Source organism: Aptenodytes patagonicus, chromosome 1 (genome assembly GCF_965638725.1).
Source record: "Aptenodytes patagonicus chromosome 1, bAptPat1.pri.cur, whole genome shotgun sequence".
NCBI classification, from domain to species: domain Eukaryota; kingdom Metazoa; phylum Chordata; class Aves; order Sphenisciformes; family Spheniscidae; genus Aptenodytes; species Aptenodytes patagonicus.
The window spans coordinates 45,284,859-45,312,368 of record NC_134949.1 but is presented as its reverse complement, the minus strand read 5'-3'; the positions used below and the strand labels follow the sequence as shown (position 1 = coordinate 45,312,368).

The 27,510-nt window shown below is 38.7% G+C and overlaps 1 protein-coding gene across 2 annotated transcripts in view; it reads right to left on the bottom strand.

The window, feature by feature from the left end:
* The window catches only part of ACSS3 (acyl-CoA synthetase short chain family member 3), an 87,499-nt gene that overhangs the window by 23,042 nt on the left and 36,947 nt on the right, over positions 1–27,510 (bottom strand). For both annotated transcript variants that reach the window (XM_076333686.1, XM_076333695.1), the window contains 2 exons: positions 26,370–26,521; positions 17,370–17,473 (listed from right to left, as the gene is read on the bottom strand). In XM_076333686.1, coding sequence (XP_076189801.1) covers positions 17,370–17,473; positions 26,370–26,521 — 256 coding nt within the window. The remainder of the gene's footprint in view (positions 1–17,369; positions 17,474–26,369; positions 26,522–27,510) is intronic.

Below are 27,510 nucleotides of genomic sequence, written 5' to 3'. Positions count from 1 at the left end.
GATATCATATCAAAAACATACCCCATCCGTGATCACACTGAAAGTTGCAGGAAGAGAAACTCACAATTTATTCAACAGTTTGGGAGCGTCATTTTCTGCACAGTATGTATACTGAAGACTTTTTTCCTCTTTTCCTCGGAACAGAATGAAAAACAGTATTTTTCTTGGAGAACAGTGAATTGGAAAAGACAGTGGAAGGGACAGTTTCTTTTTTGACAGTGTTAGGAGGAAAAGAAGTGGTAGCATGCAGTGTATCTTGCTTTACATATTGCATGGCAAGAGCTAAAAACCATACTGTAACAATCAGGTGAGAAAGGCATTCTCCTATCACCAAAGCATAGTAGTTAGGTTTGCTACTGAGAGGTAGGGAACACAGCATCACTGTTAACCTGATGTACCAGTAAGATCAAGAGCTCTCAATCAAAAAACCCTGAGGGGAGAGAAAGAATCTGAAATTTCTGAAAATTAGTTTGGCTTTGCTTGACTCGCTGATACACTGCTAATGAAAACAATATAAACTAGAAAGGAAACTTCATCATACTAATTTGTCTGTATTTGTCCCTGCTTTTTTGACAACAGTGAATAAGACTGAATGAAAGTCGACTTATTCTAAACAAGAATCACAAGTTCTAAAACTTTGTGAATAGGTCTTTGTAATTGCTGCTATTTCGTCTATTGTCTTCTCAATTACCAGTGGATATATCATTTTCATATTTACCCAGTGCTTTAATCTCTAAGCTGTACATTCAGTTCCCATAGGTCAATAAGGCTTTTTATATACATGAAAAAAATATGGTTTTTTGGTGCTTGGACTAGATATTAATTCAGAGAGGGAATCCCAAAAGCATCTGCTCTTTGTGTTAGGTTAACAGTTGCTGAATGCTAAAGATTCCCTTACAATGTAGAAGCATGAAGGAGTACTGTCAAAGGATAGCATGAATCTTTGTGCTGTACATTTCTTGGGAAATCAATGCGCATCTTCCAAACAGGATGCTGGATTGAAATAGCAATTTCCCAAACTTACCGGAAAACAGCAACCCTTTCTAGGACACCATTTTTTATCACAGAAAAAACAGTCTGACTTGGAAGTGGAATTCAATTCAAATCCTGCTGAAAAGAAATCATCACAGTTCAGGAGAATACAGAAAAATAAGTACTGATGAGAAATTTTCCTTACCAATTATGTGTAATACAAGTACTGTGCGTCCCTTTTATATATTTCCAATGAGTAAGGTTGCTTAAGAATTTTTGGTTTTAATTAAGGTTGGTTTCTTTATAATTCAAGTCAGGACCTATATGCAGGTTACAAGACCCAGGTCTGAAAGTTGAAACACCAACAGTTTGAAGAAGGGTAACGCTTGTCAAATGGACATTGTATTCCACATACCCCTTACATCAGGTTTCTGAATGTACAAACAGACATCCCTTACCTGACACTCACTTGTTGATAGTTGCAGATTCTCTGAAATTAATGCACAGCGTCTAGACAGATTCCCAACACTGAAGTCTTTAGGAACTTGTATATTTTTAATGTATGTTGAAGATGTCCCTGCCCACAGCAGGGGCCTTGGACTAGATGACCTTTAAAGGTCCCTTCCAACCCAAACTATTCTGTGATTCTATGAAGTCTTTAAAAATATACAAGTTCCTAATGTAAGGAACAGAACAGTAGATCTGTCTTCCAGTCAGTCCCTTTGTGCAAACGTTTAAGCGCTAACCTTCCACTCACTATGGTAGCAAGTTAGCTCACCCTCCAGCTGTGGAAGGCTTTTTGGGGACAACTGGATCATAAAACCCATTTCCTCTTTGCATAACACCTTATAATGTGACAATGAAACAGCTATTTAGAAGAGCAATGTTTTACACTGGAAGAGCAATGTTTCACAACTAGTCTGCTAACTATATTCAACATCTGCTCTGAGTTATAATGGAATGAATATATATAACTCTGAGAATAATGAAAAGCACTTCACTGAGACTTGGAAGAGAGGGTTAGTGAGAGATCGTCTTAAAATCGTAGCTGTTAAAGAGTCTCAAGTCCCTCCTTACATTTTTACTTTCAGGATAAGAGCTGATGTAAAGAAATAGCCCTTGAAATTCAAAGATGTGACCTTCTTTGTTTTGTCCCAGCCTACATGTAAGTGAAAGATATTATTTTAAAGATATTTCAGTATTATTGAGCTATATTGGACAGTTAAAGAATAGTCCGATACAGGCATTTTTGTTGCATTTGCGCCTCTGAAAGCGATTCTTATGTCAGAGAAGGTACTGCTGATGCAGAAGCAAGGGGAGTCTGTAAGGGTACACCTGACTTTATTCATCAGAAAGCTTCCACCTGCCTGTGTGCCTGACTTGCAGAAGCTGTGCTCTGCGAGATGATGCAGGGCAACAGCTAGTAAGTTCTGTGCTCAAAACTGTCTTGCTCATTCACAGTCAACAGTCAAGTTCAATCAAAATAAACAGTTTTGAAATAACTCAGGACTTCAAAGATGAAAAATGCCCTGTACCACTTACGTTCCTCATACATCATAATTTCTAGACTGTGTCTCATGTTCCTCAGTCATACTGCTGAAATATTGTATTTTCTGGTAGGAAATACTTAGGGAAAATACACTGCATTCTGACATTAATCTTTCAGTTTGGGATGCACTAAGTGACTAATTTAAGGCTATCTGCTTTCAATTTCTTAGGATGCAATGGATAGACACTGGAAGCATGCAAAAGAGGTGGGAAGTTGTTATGTAGCAGGAGAAAAAAAAAGAAGAAAAGGAGCAATTGTCATACATTAACATATTAATGAATGCAACAAATATAATGCACTAAATTGTCACTGTGGCAGTACTGTTTTGAGCCATTCTCCTGGCAAAGCTGTCATTTTGGTTGAGGGGAATTGAAGGAATTACTACAGCAGAAGACAGCAGTGATAAAATGGAGAGGAGTGTCTATGGAAGGGAGAAAGCTTAGGCAGCAGCTGGTAACAAATCCATCCACACAGCAAGAATGCAGCTCTGAAGAGACTCCTTGCACACGCTCCCTCCACACAGCGGTCTTTTTAATTATTTCAGAAAGGGTGGAATGAAGAATTCAATAAAGTAACAGCAACACGCTTTCTAGTATGGCAACAACTACTGGGCATCCAGGAACAGAAAACCACAGTACCGGATGAATTATAGCACTCAAAATCTGCATCACAGCATACCATACTGCTTCCTTTCAATAAAACCACATCTAACACATCACAGAAATAATATGTACTGGGAGGGTCCTGAAGATTCAGGGGCCAGATCATCAAGTATTCATAAAGACCTCATTTCCTTCATCCCTCAGCATATGACTGTGCAGAGCAAAGAAATCAGTTTCCCAGTCATTTCTTCATCACTAAAACCCAAGCAAGCTTCTAAGTCTCTGACTGCACTAGCAGTAGGTGGCCGCACTCATAACTTGTGGTTTAGCACTGTTAATCCTGACAAATTCTGTCTAGATAGCCATGGGCTGGTAGCCCAAGCTACCAGCTTGGGCTGGTAGCCCAAGCACCACTTTAGTCTTATGCTTACTGGTCTTGGAAGATAATTTCAGATAATTGTTTTAGCCTCTGTACAGTACAGCTCAGCCATGCCTTCAACAAGGACTCAAAAAGATCCACTGTGTTATTTTGCCATGAAGTTTTCTTCATCTCTTCCCTGGAAGAGATCCACATTTTCTGCTCAGCTCTAGGTTGGTGCATGTGACATGATGAAGTATTAATGTGTAGAAAGACCAAGTACACCTGGCTAGTGCTGGGTATTTAACTACAAACAGTCTGATGCTAATTATCCATCGACATTAAAACAAGGAGATGACACCTGGCCACTATTATCCCAGGGCACTAAAGGGCACAGAGGAGAACAGGTTGGATAATCCCAATGTGATGCGATGTGTGATGCTGGGCTGTCAGCTGGCAGATTGCCACAAAAGTCCACAGTACGGCTGCACCCACATTGTTAGTGTATGTTGATATGCCATGACTTTTACTGCCTTCCAAGGGTAAAGGCTAGTGAAAATTACTTTTCAGGTCTATGACAATTAGATCATGAACTTCCCCATCCATTTTACTCATCTCCTCTTTGTTTTGCTTAAGCCTGTCATCAAATGAAGTAAAATTTAATGACAGAGCTTATATTTACTGAAATTCTCATCTTCTAATATGTTTAGCAGGGTACTGCAGCAAGTTATAACTGAAAAGTGAGAGGAGACAACAATGACTGAAGAACCTGGAGAACTATAAATTCTTAAGGATTCCCTGATTCAGTTTTACCAACTGTCAGAAAGCAAGTGTGAAATTAAATCCAATTCACACATTATGCACAATTAGGTTAAATTAAAGACAATCTGTCATCCTAAACTGTGAAAGGCTTTTCTGGCTAGTAGTGGAACTTCAGAAAGTCTTTCATGCATCGTTTGATATTTCATTTCACCCCTTATTTCTGAGGAGTATGACAGAAGCAGCAGAAAAACACTTGAACAGTGATGGTAATTATAATTTATTTTTCCTCCATCTGACCGCATTCTTAACTTATTCCTCTTGTGAATTAAGCGCATGCAGCATCAACACAATAAATACCAGGTGCATACAGAATGCCAAAATATGGTAAGTGAGTAGCAGGGTCTATCTCAGCAAAACCCAAGAGAAGTATCAAATTTTAGGTGAGGTATGCAAGTTGAGTGATTTGTAATCAAGATTTTCATACTTTTCTTACAAGGAGTTTTTCAACTCCTTACAAATTTAAGTAAAGCTAGGGTAAAGAATATGCAGTAAACCAACTGGAAAGCATTTCAGTTAAGATTTTCTTGCTCGAATATTATTTAGAAAGACTATCACTGATAGAAAGACTCCTTCTTTCACCAGTGGTTTGCACTTACATTAAGCTTAGACCATTCACAAATCACACACCCAGTTACACACCGCCACTGCCGAGCTATTTATCTCAGTATGTTTCATCTAAAACAGGAATAGTATCACAAGTATTTCCTCCCCCACAATCAATTTGTCTAATTCATAGTTTAGGATATCACTTTACATTTTAAATGTTAAATGCAACACAAGTACACATTTAAGTGCTTTCATAAGCTAGGCCATTTTTCCGAAACAGAGCTTTAACAACAAATAGCCTTCTGAAAGCTCATCTATGTCGTTACTCTATTGGTTTAACTTTTTATCAGATCCTAACCTACAGTGGTATCGATGAATGCCTCCCACCTCAGCTAGGACACTATTTCCAGTCTTTAAAAGGAAATACTGCACTATATTTAGTGTTGCACTAATTAAAGTATATTCATATTTAAATAAATGGGCAAGCATTCCCATATTATTATGCACATATACAGCAGAGAATGACAGCTTCAAGCTTATTTGCACAATCTAGAAATTATGATGTTAGTATTAACCTGACTGTGGAGCCATATTAATATGTGTACAACAGCTGTGTACAGCTAGCCAGAAGCAGTGTTTCCCTCATTTCTTGCAAACGTAGAGAAGCACAGGAAAAAAAAAATCACAAAATAAGCTAAAGCTATTTCAAAATCTGAAGCCTGTTTCTCCAAATAAAATCCATTTTGTTTATAAAGTAAGATATTTTCTGAAAGTGCCTGATTATCCATGCTTATTCTTAGAATTTAACGTCAGAAGAGAAACCAGCAATTCTTTTAGTCTTTTCTAAATGCTTCAAAGTACTTGTAGTCATAATGCATCTATTACCATGAATACATATTACACTTGTGAAGGCCAAATACTTCTTGTGTAACAGTTCTATTGCTATATTCAATCCACTCATTTAAAAACAAAATCAACCCCCAAAACCATTAAAATTCCCCCAAGGCTCCCTTTCACAATCCTATCCAGACACAGAATGTATTTACAAACTGTGCTGTTTGTGGTATCATGCATATACACAAGGCCTCTGAAGATGTCAAAGCACATCCAAATAAAATCTCCAGAATAAATGCACAAAATGTAACTGTAAAGAAGCTCTAATTAGCTTAGTTAAAGGTTGGTGGGACATGACAAATACTAAAACCAAAGAAGGAAGTAAGTTCAGTTATCACAAACTGGCAAGCTAGTCATAAAGCACCAGAAGTTTATGCATTCATTTTGTAAGCATACCAGGCTCCTTTGCCTCCAAATGGTAATTTATAATGTACATCTTATAAGTTGCCTGTAGCAAAATGATAGCCAACATAATCAGAGGAGAATAGAAAGCTTTTTGGTCATATTTTGAAGATGTCAGATGGCATGTTTAAAGATGCATTGTTGGGCAATGCATTGAATTATAATATATTTTCAGACTAAAAATGAATTTCCATTTTTATTTTCCTCCTACTGTAATATCGTAACTGATACATGATGAAATACTAAGAGATAAATGGAGATTATAAAAAGTAATTACACATCTCAGTGCGAACCGTTTACTCTTTAATCATTTGAGGGAATCTTAATATATTGTATGCATAGTAATACTGCCTAGATGGAAAAGACAGATAAAATTACTACTGTGCAATTCAAATGTTTTTTTCCATATCAGGGTCTAACATCTTAGAAACTCCTGTTCTCTCTCTTTCTACCTTCACTGGGCAGCCTTAAATCCTGCAAAGAATCATTCCTTCCATGCACTAGATCCATGCAGCTTAGTACTAGCTCTCCTGTTCTTAAATCATCAGGAAAATCATCTACTTTACACTAATGAGGACTTTAGTCTCTGAGCAACAAAAAAAGCAGTTGCCATGCAACAAGAATGAGATCACCAACCTGTAACATCTTCACACACATACAAACTGGAGGTGCTGTCACAGCTTGTCTCCTTCAGGCAGATGAGACTGCACTGTTCTTTTTTAACATAGCCATTCCTAAAGGTGTCCCCTCTTCTTCTTCTTCATTTGTCTATTCAGTGCACACTAAACATCATTCATGGCCGAGCTCCGTAACTTAAGACTGCTTTACAGTTCTTTTATTTTCAATCATCTAAACCACATCAGTGAAATTTTAAAAAGGAGGAAAACATTCATAATACCTCATTCATATTAATGCATGTCCCCGGCTGCATGTGGAAAGACAATCAGAAAAGATTAAGATTAATAAGCACTGAGAAACTGAAGTCAAATGGGAACAGAAAAGCTTAATACATACTTTCTATCAATTCTAAGTTAGAAAATGTCAGAAAAAATGAGACAGAGTGGCTACAGCACAGCTGATACTGAATTCTTACCAACACAGAGGAGGTGCTGACCAGTGGGAAGAAAAAAGGGAACAGCCTGGAGGAAAAGAGATCCTTCCCAGCAATTTAAAGAACAGAGGTGCATGCTTTTTCTTACTAGAAGGACCTAGTGTGCTTACTGATTTAACCATGCCTTAACTGTAACCAGTTCCACAAATAAAAACAAAAGGCATCCATCTTTTTTTCAAGCCACAACAATCCTGCCATCTCTGAACCAGGGCCATCTTTGCAACGTGGCGCATTTCCCAAAATGCATGGGAGAGCTGAAAGCCCTGTGAAATGTGCATCTGAAATAACCCTCAAGAGAGAAATACTTGGAGGAGAAATTCACTTCACTTCATGAAATGGGGGAGACAGTGATCAGCACTGAAGACCATAATAAACCTATGCAGCTGTAATGATTCATACAAAGTAAAAACACCCTAGAGAATATGTATATAATCCAGACATACATTCTTGGATGTCCAATAAACACACAAGCAGTACATAGTAACAAACAAGACATTTCTGTAAAAAATATTTCTCAGCTAAGCAGATACAGCCTAAATTTCTGAAGGAGAACCATTTCACATGGATTGCACAGAGAAAACTCATGAAAATTCAAGACCGAAAGATGAGTATAGATGACTGTAAGACTGAAACGCTATGGAGGGCAACACAACCAGGGAAGCTATGTCACCCATTTTATGAAGGCATGTCACAAATCATATATGATGGAGACGCTACACTCTGTTAGCATGAGCAGAGATACAGTGTTTTAGCATTAGATTAACAAGGATTACACCAATAAAATGCCTGGTTCTGAGTTCCAGCAGTCTTCAACACTTAACTCTCTTCTTTACCTGCCTGGAAACAGGGTGCTCTGAGGTAAGATTTTCACAAGTAAGCAATTTTACCACATTTCCAAATAAAGGCTCATTTAAGAAACTGCTGTAATTCTAATGTTCCATGTGACTGCACATATAAAGGCCCAAGTAGTTTATATCATAATGAAATGCCTTCAACAAAAAAAAAAGGGGGGGGGGGAGCAGAAGGAGAGTGAAGCTGAGGAAACTGTCTCTGCAATTACAGCACACTCCTGGAATGTAGACACAGTTTGAGGGCTCCGACGTCCCATGCTGAGGAGGGGCAGGTTTCCCCACTCTTCCTCCACATCCGAGTGGTAACATTACTGGAATACCGGGACAGAGAAGCACCAGCTGCTCTTCACAGGTTTAAGAGGCTGGTTGGCTCCCCCAAAGCAATTTAGCCCAAATTACTCAGCTCATTAGAAAACAAGAGTGTCAAATCCTAATTTAAATCCATGTCACTCCTTTAAGTTATGTTAAATTACCATAAGATAAGAATTGCAAGAACTATCAATGCTCCAACCTCAAGAGAGAAGCCAACCATCAGCACAAGTTACAAAAGAGCTCCTTGATTTTGATACAGGTTGACCAGACAAAGAAAAAAAATACATACAATTCTGTTCTTTTTCCCTTCTCTGAAGCTAATGGTAAAGGCCACAGTACAGAATGAGACAGCCATACACTACTGAAAGGTCAGTGTCTGCCTCAGCAATGCCCGTGGCCCCTAAAAAAATTTCCTCCTCTCCAATACGGACAAGCAAAAACCTGTTTGAACTGGGTGTCCTAACATGATATTGAAGGAATGACGAGCTACTGTAACTAATGACACGCAGTCCACATCTGCACAAGTCTGATTACTAAGCATCAAACAATGTCTGAAACAATCTTTATGTTCATAGCCTTAAAGGACAGAATGCAAGCCCCCAGGTAGACACCTGATAAATGACCACTTTTCTCTTCTTCCTCTACATGAATAGCTGTTATAAGTCCAGTTATCCAGAAAGTTATGCTCAGAGGACTCTAATTCAGGGCTGCAGAGCTGCAGAAGTTTCTGCAGAGTAATTCCCACTTCTGAAGAACTGTTCTGCAGAGTATCAGCTTCCACTAAAAAAATATGATCCTAGTCTTGATAGAATACACACGTCTTTAAAAAGCATGAACTGCATCTACAATGAGGCACCACCTGATAACCTAAACCAGTAGCCTGGACTTTGGAAGAAATCTGTTTCATCTCTTTCATCTCAGCTCCAGATGCTTGGGCTCAATAACCCCAGAACTGAACTTCTGGCACTCAAAAAAAAATTTCCAAGAATTGACTCTTTTGCTGCAAACTAAACAGCCACCCTTTGTTTAGTTTACCTTTCCTGCTGCCTCTTGATCTGAAAATTTCACCATATTAAAGGAATGCACTGGACTGAAATGCACAGTTTTGAATGGGGCAAAGCAGAAGATGATTGAAGAACAAAATCTGGAATCCAATTGTCAAATGTGGGGAGATGGAGGTATAGATTGACAAGGTAATTCACCTAAAGAACAGTTCTGTAGTGGAAAACTGGGAAGATAGCTAACAGAATTCAGTTGCAAAATCCATCTTGCCGGATACTCACATGAAGATTCTACACAATGTTGCCAAGACAACACAGTGGAAACTGAAGACTGGGGACCACGTCATGCTGCTTGGAGACCACATTAATAAACTCTTCCCCATACATGATTGTGGTAGGAAGTAGTTCATTGAAATATATTACAGTGAGTACACTTAACTATGATTCATATTCTTTACACTGAATTCAATGATACAGTTGTTTTGTTTGTATAGTCCTAATAAAAGATCTGTATAACCATTAATCCTATGTAGAATTACATAATGATAGTATGTCCTAATAGAAATATTACCAACATAGCAGCTGGATGTTTTAGAGGTAAGACATAGAGAAGGAACAAGAACAATTTAAAAAGTGATAGAGTATATTAATTAATTGTGCTACAGAACTTGGGGAATTCCTACCAGTAAATTTTATCACACACTGTCTCATAGTATCCAAGATCTCATTACAATGTGTGCATACTATAACCTCCTTTTTCAGCAGTCATAATGTAGCAAGCACTATGTGATTTTTGTCCTAATGCCTGCTGCAGACACCCATTCCTTAACTGGATAAGGCAGCTTATTTCCATGAAAACAGAAAACATGCACAATCTTCTCATAGTTCTGCCTGCTAGTGAGCTGACACTCAGGACATAGCGGATCTCTCCAATTTGAACCTCCTACACTTGCACACTCTCTAACTTTGATTCCCATAGTACACGACCAAAAAAGTTGTACGGAAACATGTCTCTTGACTGAGATTTTACGCATGTCAAATTTTATCACTGAATTTTCAGTTTCAGTTCTGTTTCATCTGAATTTTCCTACACATCCTCAAAGACAGGGTCTCAAAATGTTTCTATTTAAAAATATCAAGAGAAAAAAACTCTTTACATCCTATACTTATGAAGAAACAGAAATCTGACTTAAATTCTCTTAAAAATGTCAAAAACGATGTGGTAGTTTCATTTTATTTCTTTTTACTACAATATACTGAATAGCTAACATGAAAGCAGTTGAGGGTGTTTAGCACAAGCTTTCAGAGCCTTCATGCTTCCACAGGTCTTCACATCCTCATTGCTGTTACCCTTTTTTTTCCTTCTAGAATTCAAAGCTAGCTCCAAAAACAAGGTAATCCAAACTCACATTTCTTTGTGCATTGAGGCCTCTCCCAAGGATGTGACACAGCAGGTACGACCCAAACACTGTTTAGGTTATTTCAAATAGATTTGTCAAGGTGCCTTGTAATGTACTTACCTGGAATACTGAAACAGAGCTACTGTATCATTTCCTTAAAACATAACTACAAACAGAGACAGAACAAGGTCCAAAATGTGCATTCCTGTTCCCTTTCAGACAATATATCACAAAACATACGTAAATATGACAAGAAAATTTATCTCTGAGCAAGGAAAGCTCTGTTTTCTAAAACTGAATTTGCAATGGCTTCCTGGATAGCTTGGGGCAAGATACTTGTCTTTCTCAGTTTAATGTCTGCAAGACTGGAATAACTTTACTTACTTCACAGGGGTGTTAAAAGAATTAATTTGCTTGTGTTTGCACAATTGCTTTGAAGATGAAAATTGCTATTTAAATGCTAAGTGCCATTTTGTATAAATAAGCAAAAACTAAACACCTGCACAAATCCAAAACAAGATTATCCTCTCTCCATGTACAGATGAGCACAGGATCTGAAAGTACCGTTCTTTCATCCATTGCCATGTCTCCAAAGAAAGCAGCAAGTGCTTATCAGTCCTTACTGCCTCAAATCCTACTTGCTGCTCATTGATTCTGTGACATATATTTCACAGCTTGTAAGATGTGCTTACTATACTTGTAACACAAATATTAACATTTAAAATAAGCGTTATTGATGAAGGCATATTGAAACAAATCAAAGTTTTAATCAATCAGGCTTTCCAGGTGTAACTGCTTTGAAGTCCCCTAATGAAAGCTTTTTTCTGTTTCAAAGTACTGTTTCAACTCACAGTGATTTCATATGCTCCATAAATCTTCCAAAGACAGAATGAAAGAAAACTCAACCTACATTTCTTTGTCCATAGTCATTTATTTCTAGTTTCAATATATGGCAAAGGGGCCAAAACCTTTGAAGATACCTTACTAAACCTGAAGAAGCAAGTGTTTTACACTCCCCTTTTATTTTTTAATGCATTTGTTTCCCTTCACTCATACTAATTTCCATCTCCAAATAATGACTCGGTTGCTTCTCATCTCCACAAAGCTGACCTCTTCCCTCCTTTTCTCAGTCATAAACAAGGGAATAGAAATTACCCCATCATACAACACTAATCACCCAGATACTGGATTGCCCTCCTCCTCCATCTTCTGCTTTAGCCTCAGTTGGAAGAGTCAGCAACTAAGACATAACTGCGTAAGTAAGATCTACAGTATTCAGGTAAAATTAAGATGTCGACATTTCTCACAGTTTTGCAATGCTCTTGTTTTGGAAGAATGCAGACAAACATCATATTGGGGAATAAGTAACAATTTGCCAGATTATCAAAGGTCAAAAGCATTTTCATATCTAGAAGTAAGTCAGAAGCTTTCAATCTCGGGCATAACAAAACAGCAATTTATAACTTCAGGTGCAATTTAATTACAAAAAAGGTATTTCATAAAATTTAATAGTTTTGTTATTTTGAATTAAATTTTGTTATAAAAAATTCCATTTTAAAAACTTATTAGCTCTACATAAAATAGCTAATTGTCTCAACCTCTTCCTGCTAGAAGTGATTAGGGTTTTTTATTCTGTGCTTTTAGTTGTGATTTTTTATTTTAGAGATAGTTTGGAAAAGTTATTTCTGAATTTTTGGGTCCTCTATTCTGTCATCAGTCACTTACCTTGAATATTTCTAATATGAAGTGAAACAGCCAGTTATCTACTCTGTAAAATATTTCACATTCAGCACCTTACAGCTTTAACCTAGTGTATAGAAATCCAGTGCTACTGGATTGAAAAGGCTTTTCCAGCACAGAAATTGACTTTCAACAATATTTTACCAAGTGACAGACACAGCTGAATGTGACATAACTGCTTGTTTTTTCACAGTTAACGGGATACACTTTGTATTCTGCTAAAAAAGAGGTGACTGAACAGCAGAAGGGAAGGCTGCTTTCGTTGCTGCCCTGGCTGCCGTGCTCCGGGACAAGCGAAGTCTTTCAGAGGGAGAAGGATCCACTTCTTCCCCCTGAGCATTTGAGCATGTTAATCTCAAGGGAACAGAGGACAGTGTGGGGAGAAGCATTTCTGTTTCGTCTCACTTACCAGACCTGACCATTCTCTATTTTAAAAGTTATACAAATCTACTTTATTAGCTTGTATTCTATTAAGAACTTTTTCCTATGGGAGGCAAGGAAGGGGTGTTGCACTTTACATGAGAGGGGCTCTGCCTTGTCAGAGGTCAGGTCAGGAGCCAGTCGAGAACTTATGGGTGAAGACCAGCAGGCAGACCAACATTCATGCTGTTGTAGTGAGTGTCTGCTGGAGACCTCCTGATCAGGATGAGGCCTGTAGATGAGGCCTTCTTCAAACAAATGGAAGAAGTCTCACATTCACAGGCACTCGTCCTGATGGGGGACTTTAACCACTCTGATATCTCCTGGAAGGACAACACAGCAAGGCACAAGCAATCCAGATTTATGCAGTGCATTGATGACAACTTCCTGACAGAGATGATCAAGGAGGCAATAAGAAAAGGTACTCTGCTGGACGTCATACTTACAAATAAGGAAAAAATGGTCAGGAGCAGCCTTGGCTGCAGTGACCATGAGACGGTGGAGTTAAGGATTCTGAAAAGAGGAAGCAAGGCAAAAGCAAGACCACAGCCCTGGATTTCAGGACAGCAGACTTTAATCTCTTCAGATATCTGCTTAGAAGAATCCCATGGGATACAGAGAGAAGAGAGTTCCAGGAGAGCTGGTTGATATTCAAGGATCACTTCCCCCAAGCTCAAGAGAAGTCCATCCTGACAAGTAGAAAATCAAAGGCAGAAGGCCTGAATGGATGAGCAAGGAGCTCCTGACTGAACTCAGACATAGAAAGGAAGTGTACAAGAGGTGGAAGTAAGTGCAGATGACCCAGAAGGAGTACAAAGATGCCATCCAGTTGTGCAGGGATGAGGTTAGGAAAGCCAAGACTCACCTGAAATGGAATCTGGCAAAGGACATAAAGGGCAACAAGAAAGGATTCTACAAGTACATAAACAGCAAAAGGAAGAGTAGGGAAAACATGAGCCCACTGCTGAACAGGACAGGGGATCTGGTGGCAAAGGTCACAGAAAAGGTGGAGGTACTGAATGCCTTCTTCACCTCAGTCTTTACAGGTAAGACTCACTTTCAGGATTCCCAGACCCCTGAGACCAGAGGGAGTCTGGAGCAAGTAAGACTTACACTTGGTGGAAGAGGACCAAGTTAGGTAGCACTTAAACAAACTGGACACACACAAGTCCATGGGGCCTCATGAGTTGCACCCATGAGTGCTGAGGGATCTGGCTGATGTCATTGCAATGCCACTGTCAATTACCTTACAAGGGTCATGGAGACTGGGAGAGGTTCTTGAAGACTGGAAGAGAGCAAATGGCAGTCCTGTCTTCAAGAAAGGCAAGAAGGAAGATCCAGGGAACTACAGGCTGGTCAGCCTCACCTCAGTTCCTGGGAAGGTGATGAAGCAACCAATGCTGGAAAGATTTCCAAACACACAAAGGACAAGAAGGTGACCAGGAGTAGCCAGCATGGATTTATGAAAGGGAAATCATGCTTAATCAACTTGATTGCCTTCTACAATGAGGTGATTAGCTTTGTGGATGAAGGGAGAGCAGTGGATGTTGTTTACCTCCACCTTAGTAAAGTTTTTGACACTGCCTCCTATAACATTCTCATAGATAAGCTGACAAAGTATGGGTTAGATAAGTGGACAGCGAGGTAGACTGAGAACTGTCTGAACAGCCAGGCCCTGAGGGTTGTGACCAGTGGCACAAAGTCCCATTGGCGGCAAATCACTAGTGGTGTACCCCACAGGTTGATAGTGAGGCCAATACTATTCAATTTTTTCATTAATTACCTGGCCAATGGGAAACAGTGTGCCCTCAGCAAGTTTGCAGATGATGTAAAACTAGGAGGAGCAGCTGATATATCAGATGGGTGTGCTGCCTTTCAGAGGTATCTCAACAGGCTGGAGAAATAGGTCAACAGGAACAAGTCCAACAAAGGGAAGTGCAAAGTCCAGCATGTGGGGAGGAATAACCCCAGGCAACACTGCACACTGGGAACCAGCCAGCTGGAAAGAGAAGGATCTGCAGAGAACGATCTTAGGATGCTGGTGGACAGCAAGATGACCATGAGGTAGCAATGCATCCTCGCAGCAAAGGCGGCCAACAGCATCCTGGGCTGCAAAAGGAAGAATGTTGTCAGCAGGTTGAGGGAGATGATCCTTCCTCTCTACTCAGCACTGGTGGGGCCATGTCTGGAGGGGCCAGTTCTGGGTTCCCCAGCACAAGAGATGGAGCTACTGGAGACAATCCAGTGAACAGCCAGGAAAAGGGACATCTTTTATATGGAGAGACGCTGAGAGAGCTAGGACTGTTCAGTCTGGAGAAGGCTCAGGGGAGATCTTATCAATGTGTATAAATACTGGATAGGAGGGAATGAGGAAGAGGCAGACAGACTTCTCAGTGGTGCCCACCAACAGGAGAAGAGGCAATAGGCACAAACTAAAACACAGGAAATTCTAGCCGAGCACAAGAAAAAAATGTTTTTACTGTGAGGGCGGTCAAACACAGGCACATGCTGCCCAGAGAGGTTGTGGAATCCCCATCCATATAGGTATTCAAAAATGGAGAGCATCCTAGGCAACTCTCTCTAGGTGACCCTGCTTGAGCAGGGGGGTTGAACTAGATGACCTCAAGAGGTCCTCATCAACTCCAATGATTCTGTGATTCCTCCTTCCTTCTTTCTCCTTATCCCTTGAAATTCAGTTCTCTGATAGGAACTCTGACTTAGTAAATTTTTTCCTTCAGACTGAATGCCTTGCTTACATTCAACAGCACACATTTCTACAGAAATCACTTGGAAATAAAAATGGGTCTTCATTCTAATCAAATTATTAAATGCTCTCAAACACTGTATTTGAAATGACCTTAGCTCATTAAGTCGTGCTACAATTTAATTTAAGAGCTCCCCGTGAATGTAAAAATCAAGAGACATACTATACTCTGAGCTGGGCTTGTGGTCTTCTCTACACACTATGAGCACAATTACGTCCACATGCTTGTTCAAGATCTCTCATCGATACCCGAGAGACATCTGAATGAACACAGTAACATTAAACCTTTGCACTAAATATACGTCAAAGCTATAGGCAATTGTATATGTATGTGCACAGACATAGACAGATAAAAACACATGCAAAATTACATACAGTAATATTGCTTACTGTCAGTTCTGTAGGTAGTCAAAGACATTATTTGATCTTTTAATCTTTTTCAGTTAATTGCTCATTCTGCATCACTGAGGCCTGTTCTTGCCTACAGATATTAGGATCATAGAGAAGTGAGCAAAATATGTCGTCCCTCATATTTATCAATTAATTAGCAGATTAAATCAAGATTAGATAAAAAATGACACTACTATCTTCCAGTACTTTCTCAGTATTTATTTAAGATTAGGGGGGGGGTAATAAAAATGATGCAGTTCAAATCTCCTCAACTGATTTCATTACATAACATATATTATAGATGAACTAAAGAGTTTTCCACTTTTTATTCTAATCTTATATATCTCCTATCTGACCCATCATGGGGGAATCAAAATGTTTTTCTCCATATAGAGAGAGACCTGAGAAAAGCTGCATCTCAAAACAATGACACACAGAAAATAGAACAGGTATTCTTGGAAGGGAGAAAAAGAGGGAGGGGAGGAGGGAGCTTTTGTAATACACTTCCTTAGCTTAAATAGCAATAATGCATGTAAGAAGCAAAATCCGAATCTGTATTATTCTTGTAATAGTGAAATTTAAAAATATATTAATCCATAGTTATAAGGAGATACATTTGATCAAGCCTTAATCCAGAATTCAACTGGGATTTTTGCAAAGTTACACATAGATTGGTACTCTGATTCCTTCATTGCAGTCTAAGTATCTAATCCTCCTCCAGTGAAATAAATGGGAGACATTCCAAAATAATCAATAGAAGTTGGATGAGATCCATACAGAACATTATTAAAGACCAAAGAGTCTACTCTGTGCTGCAGATTGTTTGTTTTTAATTACACAAAATATATGTGCAAAAAACTTAACTTAAATCTGAAAGCTTCCCTAAATACCAAATTTTCTGTCACAAAATAGTCACACATGCAAACAATATAAAAACACACCTGTAAAAAATACTGATGCAAACTTTTTTCTTTTTTTTTTTTAAACACAGGCATCAAAAAATACCTTTTTTTTAATATAAAGCTTTTCAAAATGCTGTGTTTTAAATATATCCTGAAGTCACTTTTCAGACCACTTCCAAAAACATTCTTCCTGCTTGAATTTTTATTTTCACACTTGGTCCTGTCTATTTAAATGTTCATGGAAAGAGAAACCAGTTCTACCTGCAGACTCAGGAAACAAGTCTGAAAACATCTCCTCACCATATTTTACAAATGGTATTTTAAAACACTCACCAGTTTGCCACCAGTGGTCCAAGACAGGTACCTTGAAGACCTTTTTTGACCATTCTAGCGTGTCCACATCACAGTGCTCACCAGCTACAAATAATGTTCTGAACCTTTAAATAAAAATAAAAAGTATGTATCTTGATGTGGATGGGGAAAGGAAAACAAGAAAACACATTCAATAAACATCTGTGGTTGGTTTCCCGGTTGAGATAAAAGAAAAGGGGAGGAAGAACTCTTACTCCTTTTATGCTCCATCCTACTGAGTAAAAATTTGAATCTTAGCAATATTCATTTATGCTACTTAAAATATCACGTAAAAGAAGCTTTATTTTCAGAATGCAAAGAACCTGGTAGACCAGTGGTGAGCAACTGTCAGTGGAAGTAAAAAATAATTAAATGCTCTGTACACAGGAACTAGGTAGATATCTGTTAGGCAAAACATAAGAATGAAATACCAAAAAAGGGTCGGAAAGAAATACCGGAAAAATTAGTAAAGAAATAAACGAGAACTAAAAGGAAATACCTGTAGCATAACTCTTAGCTTTAAGTTGTTAATAATGTTCCATTTAAAAAATTTTAGTATTTTTTGAGCTGTTATCTTTTTATATGCCTTTGGAAATGAGTTTTGGGGGAAACAATGGGACCTAAAGCCATTTTCCTGTGCAGAGGCTGGCTATATGTACATTAAAAAAAAGTAATCCTACTAAATAATGCCAATCACAGAACAACATTCAGCAGCGCTGGGTGCCTGATCACAGTACTAGAATTCAGCTCATTTTACTGGACATGCTGTAGCCAACTTTGGCAGAGAAGAGATGCAACACCTGGCAGTTTGACAGATGTGATTTGCATGGTTGTACCATTAAATTAGCTAGTGCTATATAACTGGGTATTAAACCCATACAGTCTTTAACTTCATAATATTTTATCGGATGTTTAGCCACACTTTATTGTCCTTCATTAAGCATTACAAATTCACTTCACGCCCTGTTTAAAATTATAAGAACGTCTATGTCAATGGTAGCTTTCTTAAATATGACTATCAGTACTCAGAAGCTAGACATTACCATACATGACTGCATGCTGCTAAGGTGTTATCTTTCTAACACTTGCACAGTAGCTTTATTCATGTCATAGCAGATTTTTGCACTTATTTCCTAACAAGCAACTTAAAGCCCTGTTAAATTGCATATAAACTCATGGATGCTCATGACACTGGACAGACAATGTCACCTAATAAGAAGATACTGAAGAGAAGAATCATTTACAGTCTTGCCTCACACCTCCAATAAACAAATAAGCAATCCTCTTCAGGTAGAAACAGAGAACTTTGAATTCAGATTTATGATGAACAGATGAAAATGAACGGCCAACTATACTCAGATGAACCGCTGATTTATATTCAATACTTTATCATTAGTCTGTGTTGTGACAGCATGGTTTCTATTGAGAGCAATGCATGGTATTTATCTTACTTGGCTCTTATTATAAAAAAAATATGTCTATGCTGAACTAGTTCTCTAGGCTTCTTCTCTGGTCCACAAAGAACAAGAGGCAACTTTAGAGAGTAATTTACCTTGAAGAGACTCAAAAGGGTAAGGTTTATTTTTTACGTAACAAAACCAAAATGAAAAGAAAAAAAATCCAAGGCCCTAGAGCAACACTAACTAACACATGACTAAGCTACAGTATGGAGACTTTGTTAAGTCACTGTTTAAAAAGATAGTGATAGATACAGCTATTCGATTACTGTATTATAACTAGGAAGATATGTTCCTGCATCTCAGAAAAAGGAAATCGGGAATCCTTGACATTTTGGACATTCTTATTTTGCTGTGCACTTAAACATGTTCCTATTTAAGCAAGATTTTGAAACAGAAATCATCTATTTGGGAAATAAAATCTAAACCAGGGGGGAATTTAAGACATAGCATTTCTGTTTTACAGATAAATCACAACAGAAAACTGCACCTCCTTCCCCAGAAGGCTGGTGTGGCAATCTGAAACACTTCAGCCACATTAATGCCTCTTTGTAACCACCAGGTGCAATCCTGTCATGAGGAATAATGTGAATTCTGAATGCGGAGCTGCCACGCACACATGCCCTATTGCTACAGACCAAAGAACTTGCTTCCCTTCTGTAGTATCCGCACAGGGTGGGCTCATGCCTTCCCTCTCCCAAATCCTCCTTACTCGGCGTATGACCAACAAAGACAGCATTTTCATTTTACCCAGAGATGCAATTTAAAACCTCAAAGGGTTGAGGGAAGAGAGGAAAGGTAAGAAGGAAACATATATTCAGATTCCACATCAGAACAACTCTGTTTACCAACAAATAAACTCTTTCATTCTTTGAGTGAAGCGCACAGGTATACTCACACTACAAGTGACTAAACATTTCATGAACAGCCTGTCACGCTAACAGAAACTACAGAGACACTCTACCAAGTACTGCATCAATCCTCAAGGCTTCTGAGATGACAGAATGCCTCATTAAGATACGAATGGAGCTTCATGTGGCCCAACAACACACCCTGGGATTAAAAATACTTCTCCAAAATGTCCCCTTGTTAGGATTGCAGCACGCTCTACCACAGCCAGATCAATTTTGTCATCTCTAGGAACCTAGAGATTGACCTCTCAATAGCAAAGGCTTCTTATCTAGAGACCACTGACTTCTCATAGCAAGGCTGCCTAAGCCAAAAAGCATGCTTTAAATATTCACGCCCCATTCCTCTCCAGATAGGCACATCCTGCTAGCATAAAAGGCAGCCTCTCACAGTGTACGAACTAGTGACCTGCTTGCTGTGCAGATGCAGGGCAGGAGAATATACAGGGTAAAGCTACATCTGGAAACAACGTAAGTAAAACATGGAATGAAACGTCATTCAGTGCAATAAGCCATGTGCCCTAAAATTGAAAAGTGTTTTTTTCACAGTGACATTTGGGCCTAGTGATGAGTTTTTTGTCTTTTAGACCCATTTACAGATCCATAGTTAGACTACATGAAAAGAAACTTCCACAAGCAAAAGTTATTGGGAACTCTAATCACCAAGGTAGGGACCCTGCACCAGTTAAATATAACACACTGAGAACAGTCTTATCTGTGAACTAAGCAGAAGTAACAATCATAGAGGTAGCCATAATAATAACTTTGATATATGAAAATCAACTTACAGCACATCTAATTACAAACTTATGAACACCAGAAGATCTTGAAAAATGTTACCATGTTGAACTTGAACATGCAGACAAAAGAATTCAACTTGCTTAAGTTCAGAACAGCGTTTCAGCCAACCCTCCTTTCTAACACCCCAAGATGGGTTGGAGTGAGTTCTTTCTTGGAATAGAAGGCAGGGGGTCAAATGTATAAGCAGCTTGCACATCAAATTAGCATAGTTTTCTGTACTCATAAATATACAACATCATTTTGGTAAACTGCTTTCTGAGCACATCTCCCACAATAGAAGATAATGATTATAATGAGTGTGACCCCAATCAATATCTTGCACTTGAATGCTTTTTATTGTAAAGCACAAGCCAGTGCTGGTAACTACAGTTAATAGCTAACCAGCAGTTATAACATAGATAAAAAGTTTATGATAGAAGAGATCAAAATATTGTGTAATTAAAAAGCACAAATATGTATTTTATTAAAAGTTTTTTAAGACTCATGTTTACATGCAGGGCACTCCTGTTAAGCACTGCTCAATTTACATTATATGGAATGTTCTGTAATTAGGCTTGTTAAACACATCATTTACATATGATGTAAAAATCCAATTTATGAATTCATTAACTTTATAAACTGCTGAAAAATTCTGTTAAGTGTCCTTGTTTTAAAAACAGGGCTATTAAAACACCAAGAACTTAAAAGACTTGACGAAAAAGTTGAGACATCATGTTATCCCCTGAGCCAAAACCGGAATTCCTCTCTTCTCAATTGCCAGCTTTAATAATCAGATTTAATAATCTGCAGGCTCAAGAGCAACCTTATGTTGCGAGAAGGAGAGGGATCAGCTCTTTGGCAAATTTACAGCACAAAACCATCAAAAAGCACACAAGAGCAAAGTGCCACAAGCTTAACAAAGCCTAAGAACTGTGGAATTATTTTCTCCTATCAAATGGTATAGTAAGAGAGAGATGGCAATGGTTATAAAATGTCCCACTCTGAACAATTTTTAACAGTCCACTTAAAACTTCAAAGTATGTCAATGCACCTGTTACTGCAATCATCTATCACTGCAATGCAGTTAATGGGGAAGAAAAATCTTAAAACCTCTCTGTTAAATAAATATGTCCCAAGCTGTTGTTCTGAAAACCTACATTCTGAACATAAAATTCAGTGCAATCAAGCTTTTAGGCCCTATTCAAGAGTCCAGCAGAATGGACTTGAAGTATCACCTGATACAGGGGACAGATCACGGTCCCTAATGGCCCTGACACAATCTAAATTGTTCAATACAGCACGTACATTTTGCTGTTACTCCAAGCACAAAAGAAACCACATCCCCAAACCACTTCCCAAAAGCAGGAGTGTTCACATGGGTAATAATCTGAGCTGCACTTTTCCAAATTAAAAGATCACAGAAATGTGTTTAATTCTGGAATGCATACACAAGTTTTTCTGGCAAAGAAAAACTCTACCTGCATCATGCTAAATAAGCTTTTTTTTTTCCTGAAAAGATAGCGAGGAAGGTTCATTTGCACTTCTTAACATAAACTGGAAATAAAGAACTCTTACTAATTCTTAATGCACCTGGAGACTGCAGACACTTAAACATGTAAAATAAATAAATAATATTTTCAGGTCTTTGATTTTTCTCCATTGACATGTTTGTTCATTTTCCTCCCTGAATAGATTTTACCTCCGTCACAAGAATCCAGGCACTGGAGGTTTGGTTGACAGAGTCAAGAGAGACACAGAACATAACTGCAGCTCAGCTCCTTCTCACAGTGTGGGTGAAGGGGAGCTCCACAAAGGCTCTTCATGAACACAGCTCAGGACTCGTAACAGGAATGGCCATACATGATCTACAGCAGCGCAGAGTAGGGGGTAGCAGGCAGAACTGCATAATGTACTTCAATTGTCCTAAATTCTGGGTCTTAATCACATATCCTCTAGCAGCATGTGTGAGACATCAATTACATGAGAAAGTGTTTCGTTCTAACCGTTTTGAATTTGCTACTCTAATTTCACATCCTCCTGTTCCTGTGTTACGAGACAGAAAATGGGAGTTCCTAATTGTCATGGTTTAATCTCAGTCGACAACTGAGCACCACGCAGCTGCTTGCTCACTCACTCCTCCCCGGTGGGATGGGGGAGAGAATCGGAAGGGTAAAAGTGAGAAAAACTCATGGGTTGAGATAAAGACAGTTTAATAGGTAAAGCAAAAGCCGCGCATGCAAGCAAAGCAAAACAAGGAATTCATTCACTACTTCCCACCGGCAGGCAGGTGTTCAGCCATCTCCAGGAAAGCAGGGCTCCATCACGCGTAACGGTTACTTGGGAAGACAAACGCCATCACTCCAAACGTCCCCCCCCTTCCTTCTTCTTCCCCCAGCTTTATGTACTGAGCATGACGTCACATGGTATGGAATGTCCCTTTGGCCAGTTTGGGTCAGCTGTCCTGGCTGTGCCCCCTCCCAGCTTCTTGTGCACCTCCAGCCTTCTCAGTCGGTAGAGCATGGGAAGCTGAAAAGTCCTTGACTAGTGTAAACACTGCTCAGCAACAACTAAAACATTGGTGTGTTATCAACATTGTTCTCACCTTAAATCCAAACCACAGCACTGTACCAGCTACTAGGAAGGAAATTAACTCTATCCCTGCCGAAACCAGGACAGTAATCTACTTTATATTAATTATTTCTGCACAGTTTTTATGCAGTCTCATATTTCTTTCTAAAGCAAGTGCATTAATATCTGGTATCAGATGAACAAGCTAAAATCTCTAGATTCTCTTGATATAAAATGGCAGAACATTCACAATTGACCTAAAGTCAAGAAAGCCAAGCAGGCTACGGGACACAAACTGCAAATTATTACTTGTATGTTAATCTAATCTGCTGAGTTGTTGCCCCATTTCATGCAAAACTGCCAGTTGTCAATCATTTGGAAATCAGACCTAACCAGTTCATAACAATTAAGTCAATTAAAGGATGAAGTGTGATTCCAAATATGGGAAGAGTTAATGGCTCGGTGTTAGGGAGCTACCTCGTGAAGATGAGAACAGATTCCAAAAGCTGAACAGAATATGCTCAGGTACATGAGGGTTGTAGAATTTGGATGTTACTTGTTTTTCAAATACAACAGGCAACAATATGATCAGACAGCCTGCTTAGCAGCATTGTGTGTTATCAAAAGCCAGGTCTTTAGATCCTCTAGCAATATGTGGTTGAACAGGGCTTTTATCCTACAGTATTACAAATTTAACATCTCTTTTACTGTTAAGCATGGGCCGCGTTTAAGACATAGGTGACATTTTGTGTCAAAGGCAAACAAATTTCAAGTTTTGACTCCAATAGCTAACAAGGAATTTGAGGCATGCACACTAGAACCTTTGGAAACCTCACATATAATTTTGTGCAGAGGCCAGTGATGCCACCAACATCAGTTCTTAACAGAAATTTATTTAACTTATGTAATTTCAAAAGAACGCAAGTCTGCTTATAATTCAATTTAGTCCTGTAAACCAAATATTCCCTTGTATACTGGAAGCTGGCATTGCCTACCAACTCTGTACCTTACCAGTAATTGTCTTTTTTAACAGGATTTTTTAAAAGTGACGTTGATCTTTACCAGTTTTTTAATAGAAGTTTTCAGGAATGAAATGTACCATGTGGAAACCTCTTTCAGGACTGCATTCCTGGACATGTGTTTTGGAGTCTCTAGAGTAAGTAAGGATACATCTTAGCCCAGGTGGCATAAAGACTTCTCATTTCAAAGATTCTGCACCATATAACAAAGAAAGCATCATAGATCAGGTAAATGAACTAAAAGTAAGACCGATTTCAAACTGAAACAGACAGAATTCACTTGACCTTGGATGGAAAAGTCCATCCAAGTTAACACCCAAAAGCAAGCATTTTCCTAGAAGGGAAATTTTAATCACCTGTTGGACTCCATTTCTTAACAACTGCACCTTAACTCATAAAATGGACATACGCTATAAGTAGCTGGATGTTAATATTGAAGTCATCATAGGATAGACAGTCTAATTTAAGCACCCTTCCAAATTCAGTGATATATGCCACAGTATCGCACATAGCCAAATAGGTAGAGGGTCATGACTAGACCTAACAGTAAAATAATCCTAGTCTAACATGAGAAGAGAGGCATGCTGAAGACTGTCAAACTTACTGCACTATACTGGTGGTTGGAGAACAGATACTGGATTTAAGTCAGTACTATACAAAATCCAAAGTCTTTTTCACCTGTGGGTAAAAAAGACTTTGGATTTTGTATAGTACTGACTTAAGACAATCCAAGAGAATACTAGATATTAAATGCTGTACTAGAGGGTTTAGTAAAGAGAAGTCACATACCAGGGAATGACACGGCCCAAAGCCGAGTGAATTATGAGACAACTAAATTTGCACACAAATGGAGAAGCTCATTAACTATGCACTGTATAGGAATGATGAAATATCTCTTTACATCTGGGGCAACCAAAATCAGCAAGGAGACTCTTACCTGGAATTCTCATTTGGCCAGAAAATGTGACAACTTACAGAGCAGGTTAGCAGATTTTCCATTAAATGAACACTCTAAAGACAGACTAAGTCATTTTAGTCATTGCCTAAAAAATGCTGAGGAACAGCAATTAAATTTTCTAGCATCTGAATCACTTTCTTGTCAATAAACATCATAGAAGGATAGTGCTTTAGGGTCTCAAATGAGCTTGCTTCCTATTTCAAGGAAGGGTAAGGATGGAGGATAGCACTCAAAACAGATGGAAGAAAATAATGAACTTGGAATTAATGCCTCAGGAATAAATCCAGCCTACTAATAAATAAAACTTTCCTGAGCAATTAAGAACATGGAGGTCTAATGAAGGTACACGGCTTTGCATCTTCCCCTTCTCTTTGGACAAGTGTGATAAAAGATGTCTTATGACTGAATACTACCTATACAGTCTGACAGTCTTTGTTTGATGCTGAGCAAATTATTCAACTTCAAGATTCGATGTGGTCCAAACCCACATATTTTCCATTTTTAGACTGTTTGCCATAAGATACAGAAACTTGGTCTGTAGAAGTACTAAACACTCACAGATGCAAGTCAGTGTGAGAGGCATTTTATTAATATAATGCTAATAACACATTTTAACCACATAATGCTAAGAACTCTGAAATAGTGGTAGTTCAGTGGCTCAGACTGGATATCCAAAACTAATAGAAGACTTTGACCCTAATCTCTCTGCACCTCAGCTTCCCATCTGCAAAATACAGATAATACCACTCTCTCATCTCATAGGGGATTTGTGAGGATGAACTCAGTCATGATTTTGAAGCATGCTGCTAGTATAGTGATAAACACCTTAAAAACAGTATGAGATAGCAAATAGCTCAGTCTTTGGAGCACATAACCATAAGCAGTAACTAAGTTATGGGGAGATAAACAAAACATTGACTAGCTGCTGATTAAACGAACACTAAAGATCCTGTGCACTCAGTGAAATGAGAGGTCATGTGGGAAAACAGTACAGGATCGTGTAATCCAAGACTGTATTACAGAGTATAAGCACAGTGGCATAAAATTAAGGTTGAGCGAGTAACCCTAACTCAGCAAGAGCTCTTAACCCTAGAGTCGTAATCTTTTTAAGTTTTCATCTCCTCCAAACTATTAATATAAATTTACATACACAAATACGTGTACCCCTAAATTGTCAATGATACATTTGAATTCTGCTATACAGAGGTGGGCAAAGCCCCAGACACTCTGCTATTCTTAGTTCCTCCAGCCTGTTCCTGCAAGAAACTGCTTCCAGTGTATCCTTAGTTCACCTTTTCAGAGAGTACTGCTTTCCCAAGGCTGCCTCAGGGTCCTGCTGACGGATTGCTCTAATTGCAGTTGGTGAAGTAAAGAAGGCAGCTACTTCATGCTCTGCTAGCACACGGAAATAGGCACCAGCATCTGGCGTTCCCACGGGCTTCCCCTATGGAGAGAATAATTTAAAATGTCACAGGATAAAAATACTTCATAATTCCTTGACAGTTCAAGGCTTGAGCATGTAACAGTAGCGGTAGCACAGCAACAGAAGTAATTTCAAGTAAGACTTTACAGAAGGCTTTGTTAAAAATAATAATACTGTGAGTATATTCACTTGTAGAATTAAATTCACAAGCTTTGGGCACACTCTCTCACATGAACACAGCACATACTAGCTGCTACTTAGAAGAATAGGACAGATGGACACGTGAATGAAAAGACAGCCACGAAGAGCTGTTATTACGCTGGCAGCAGAGGGAGTCATGTCTACTTCTACCCTCATTGCAAAGCAGCCTGTAAAACACCCAGAGTCCCACTGAACTAGGAGTCTTTGGACACAGCAGCACTGCAGCTACATCCCCCATGCACAGGCCTATGGCACATAATGCCAGCTTTTTCCTACCCAGTAATTTCCTCCCAATTCTGGAAAAATTCCCACTTAGCTACTTACAGCTGGCCTCTTGGCACCTTTGTGCTGCTACCCCACGTGAAGACTGGAGAGAAGCCAAAGACCCCTTTTCTGGTTTAGTGTGCTACCAGACTGTGGTCTGGTTTGTGGTTGGTTTTTTTTTTAGACTAAACATTGTCTTGAGCTAGGGGGCATAGTTAGGAGATTTATAAACGGAAGTAATCAGATGTGACAAATTGCCCAACGTTAAGTGATAATAACAAAAAATAATCAAAAATACTTTTCTGTGGTGCTGCAAATAAGAAAAGCAGTCGGCACAGGATCATATCATCACAATCTTACTGTGTGTAATTACTGCAGTGCATGAACTACTCTATACATATTCTGAAATTATGAAGATTATGTTAATGTAGAATGAGCTTTAGCTCTACAGGTATTGCCATAAACTTTTCACTAGAAAGGCCACTCTTGGAAGACTAACTTTCACAGAGCACACAAGTTAGAAGAGACATACACTTTTGATACTG